At 31.9% G+C, this 3672-nt stretch overlaps 1 protein-coding gene across 1 annotated transcript; it reads right to left on the minus strand.

The window, feature by feature from the left end:
* Positions 1-2263: 2263 nt before the first annotated feature.
* On the minus strand, positions 2264-2832 carry LOC113784075 (non-specific lipid-transfer protein A-like). Its single transcript, XM_027330251.1, has 2 exons — positions 2477-2832; positions 2264-2273 (listed from the first exon to the last, which is right to left on the minus strand). Exons 1-2 carry the CDS (start codon positions 2830-2832, stop codon positions 2264-2266), a joined length of 366 nt encoding a protein of 121 aa, XP_027186052.1.
* Positions 2833-3672: the final 840 nt, after the last annotated feature.

Here is a 3672-nt window from a genome sequence, read left to right on the forward strand (position 1 = left end):
TTCTGTCTTCATCAAAATCCTTCACCCCAATCGATTGCCTAATCGATTGGCTCAGTGAAAATCCTCAGTTTTAGTTGTATGATTGTTTGCTCATGAAACTATCCATGTCTTGATTTGTTATGTTATAATTAGGGGATTGAGAACCTCATTTTACTTTCATTTTAACTGGCAAAGTATTGTATGAACTTTTCGCATATTGAAAATCCTGCTAAGGTGCATGCTTAGTTGAAAAGTTATTTTAGCATTTAAAACTTAAATGTTATGTGTTAACTGTTATTTTCGGTTGGTGACCTTTACAATTATTGTGGAAATCTGGGCTTTGCCCTCAGATGAGAGTCAGGACGATCCTACCGGTTCGTACCCTACGGACGGAAATGGAGATGGGAACGCTTGACTGCAGCTACGTTAGGAGGATCTCACGGGGCGCGTGGAGATTAGTCAGGGTGTTTAGTTGTGTTGTAAAATGATCAGATTAGGTTGGCATAGAGGGATCAGATGCCTTTCTTTTGTATTGCATTTATTTTAAAATGGAAGACTGTACCTATACTAATATTGTCAGCTTGACATGTTATTTTCGATGGGTTACATGTACCATTTGTTGTTGGGTAAATGGTTTGGATTTATAATTGGAGTAACTTTCCCGCTGCTTGTAAATTATAATGACTCAATTATTTATCCAAAGGCATTTCTTTATTTATTTCTCTGCTTTATTTTATATTCTTTTGAAAAAAAAAAATATACCCTCGCTTTGAAAAACGGGGTGTTACACAAACCAAGAGCAAATGAAAGCTAAGATTCATAGATAAACTTTTCTTAAACACAAAGAACAATATCCGGATTCAAAAGATGAAAAAAGATGCATTGATAGTTAGACAATAGATGTTGTATGCTGGAGAGCAAACGCTTGCGCCTAGGGCGCATTTCTATAGTATTTTGACATCCTGCTTCTTTCCAAGAGCGGTGGAGCGCCTCTAGTACGCGTGTAGAAGCGCATGAAACACTGCAAAATGCATAAAAATGTGTTTTTCTCATTTTCTAGGTATGTTTTTTTTGCTTTTTGGATGTTTGGAGACTTGTGCCCTAGAAAAGAAACTTATAGGAGGTTGGTTCTAACACCATTAAATGAGTTTTATCAAGAATCTTTCATGAATCTTTCATGTAATCATTCTTCAATCTTTATCTTATTAAACACTAATTGTTAGCGATGAGTTAGCGATGAGTTAAACATGATGAAACTCTTACTTTTCTGATTTGATTTCTAGTTATATGAATGAATTTTTTGAATTATTTTTCTCATCTCTATGCTTGAAGAATTTTATTGCTTGGTCAACTTTAAATTGTTTTGTGTTTTATATTTTTAAATGGAAGTGGACCTTATGAATGCTTGAGATGAGAAATTCATGATATTGTCTTCTAGGGATAGATGCAGGTCATGAAACAATTTGAATTATTAGTAGAAGCAATAGTTTAATAAGAGAATTTTTGTATTGTAAAACTTAATTATAATCTTAAATTCACTAAGGAATTTGGGGTTACTTCGGAATTAATTGTTCAGTCACTAAGGAATTATGGTAAGAATAACAAAGATAATTTGGTAGTAGTTCAATAAATGAATTTAGGAATTAGGATCAAATTTTAAATCAATGTTAGATTCGAAGTAAAGCTCATTCTTGACATTTTTCGTATTATGAAAGTTCAATACGATTAATCTTGCTATTTTTAAAATTCTTTATTCAATTGAGAAATATTTTGTTCAATTTTAATAATTAATTTTAATTCGATAGTATCTTGAGTTCGACACTTGGTCTTACTGTTTAGTTACTACTTGCAACTATTTAGTACACTTGCTGAAACGCTATCAGCGAATGTGCCAGAATACTAGACTATGACTTTAGCCCAAAACCTATTCAATTAGAATACTTCTTGTAGCATTATTTATTTTTTATAAAAGGAAGAAAATAATGTTGGTGTACAAGTGTCTGTTGGTTTGGTTGAGTTATAAATTTCAATATTTTAGAGATTAAAATTATATTTTATGCAACAATTTCTTTAAATATAATCCCAAAAAAATCATATTAGAATTCAAAAAATTTGAAACAAAAAATGGATAACAAATAATATGATTCAAATTGTCATAATTGCACTACTAAAATCTATCCAACATTAAAGAGTTGGTACAAGTTTTCCTTTTGGGTATTGCTATAATGTTTTTATTGTACTTCTTTTGGCTTACTTCATGAGTTGCTTGACCCATATTGTAGCATCATGGTATCCTGTATATAAATAAAAAAATGTTCATATCAATAAAAATAATAGTAAGATGGTTTTGTGGGAGAGCCACAATGTTCGCTAATAAAAAGGTCGTGATTTTAAGTCTTTCTACATAGAAAAACATTTATTAAAACTAACTTTTATCTTTAAAAAAGTTGTATACGATTTTGTGTGATGTAGCAAGAAATGAGGAAGACAAACTTACGTATTGCAGTCAATGCTAGGATCAATCGAAAAGGAGAGACCAATGTTACAAAGTTGTGGAAGTTGTTTTGCTTTGTCAGAGTTAACTCCAAATTTTATTGAAGCACCTTTGAGACATTGACAAATATCACGTCGAACCTGAGTGGTGTCTGCCTTTTGAAATAAATTATGTGCTCCTTCGCAACATGTAGTAGATGGTGCTGGTTGGCCTACTCCTGTCAAAAACGGTGCACATGACACTAAGGAAATAATAGCCTCAAAGCAACTGATGTCATCAATTTGGTGGGCATCCAATGTTCTCACTTGCATGCCTAAAACCATTACAAGCATTACAAAAGCAATAATCTTCTTCCCCATCATCTTAATTTAACTATGTATACACTATACACGTTAGGTTTTTATGAAGTTTTAGAATGATCAACCACCACAAGCATCCCTTAATTTATAGGCAAGATAAATTACCATTTTATGGTAACACATATGTTTCTTGTTTATTTTTATTTATTAAAAAATTAAATTTCATTAAAGTCTTCATTTTCCATTTCCTTTTAAACGTTAATTACTATCTTAGATATCCATGGTTAGAGTTAAAGATTAGGACAATTAATTGTAACTCTTAATTACTATAACACCCCGATTTTCAAAGCGAGGGTGTATATTTTTTTAAAAAAAAGAAATTAAAATAAAACAGAGAAAAGAAATAAGGAAATATCTTTGGATAAATAATTGAGTCATTATAATTTACAAGCAGCGGAAAAGTTTCTCAAAATATGAATCCAAAGTATTTACACATCAAAAAGTGGTACATGTAACCCATCGAAAATAACATGTCATACTGACAATATTAGTAAAGGTACAGTTTTTCAATTCAAAATAACGTAATCCAAAAAAAATATATGTTCGCTCTATGTCATCCTAATCTAATCAATCTTCAAAAAAAACTATAGCTATACACCCTGAGTTATCTCCACGCGCCCCGTGAGATCCTCCAAACATAGCTCCAGTCAAGCATTCCCATCTACATTCTCATCCGTAGGGTACGAACCGGTAGGATCGTCCTGGCTCTCATCTGAGGACAAAGCCCAGATTTCCACAATAGTTGTAAAGGGTCACCAACCGAAATTAACAATTAACACATAACAATTAAGTTTTTAAATGCACAAAATAACCTTTCAACTTAGCATGTACCTTAAAAGG

Source organism: Cicer arietinum, chromosome 5 (assembly GCF_000331145.2).
Source record: "Cicer arietinum cultivar CDC Frontier isolate Library 1 chromosome 5, Cicar.CDCFrontier_v2.0, whole genome shotgun sequence".
Lineage (NCBI taxonomy): Eukaryota > Viridiplantae > Streptophyta > Magnoliopsida > Fabales > Fabaceae > Cicer > Cicer arietinum.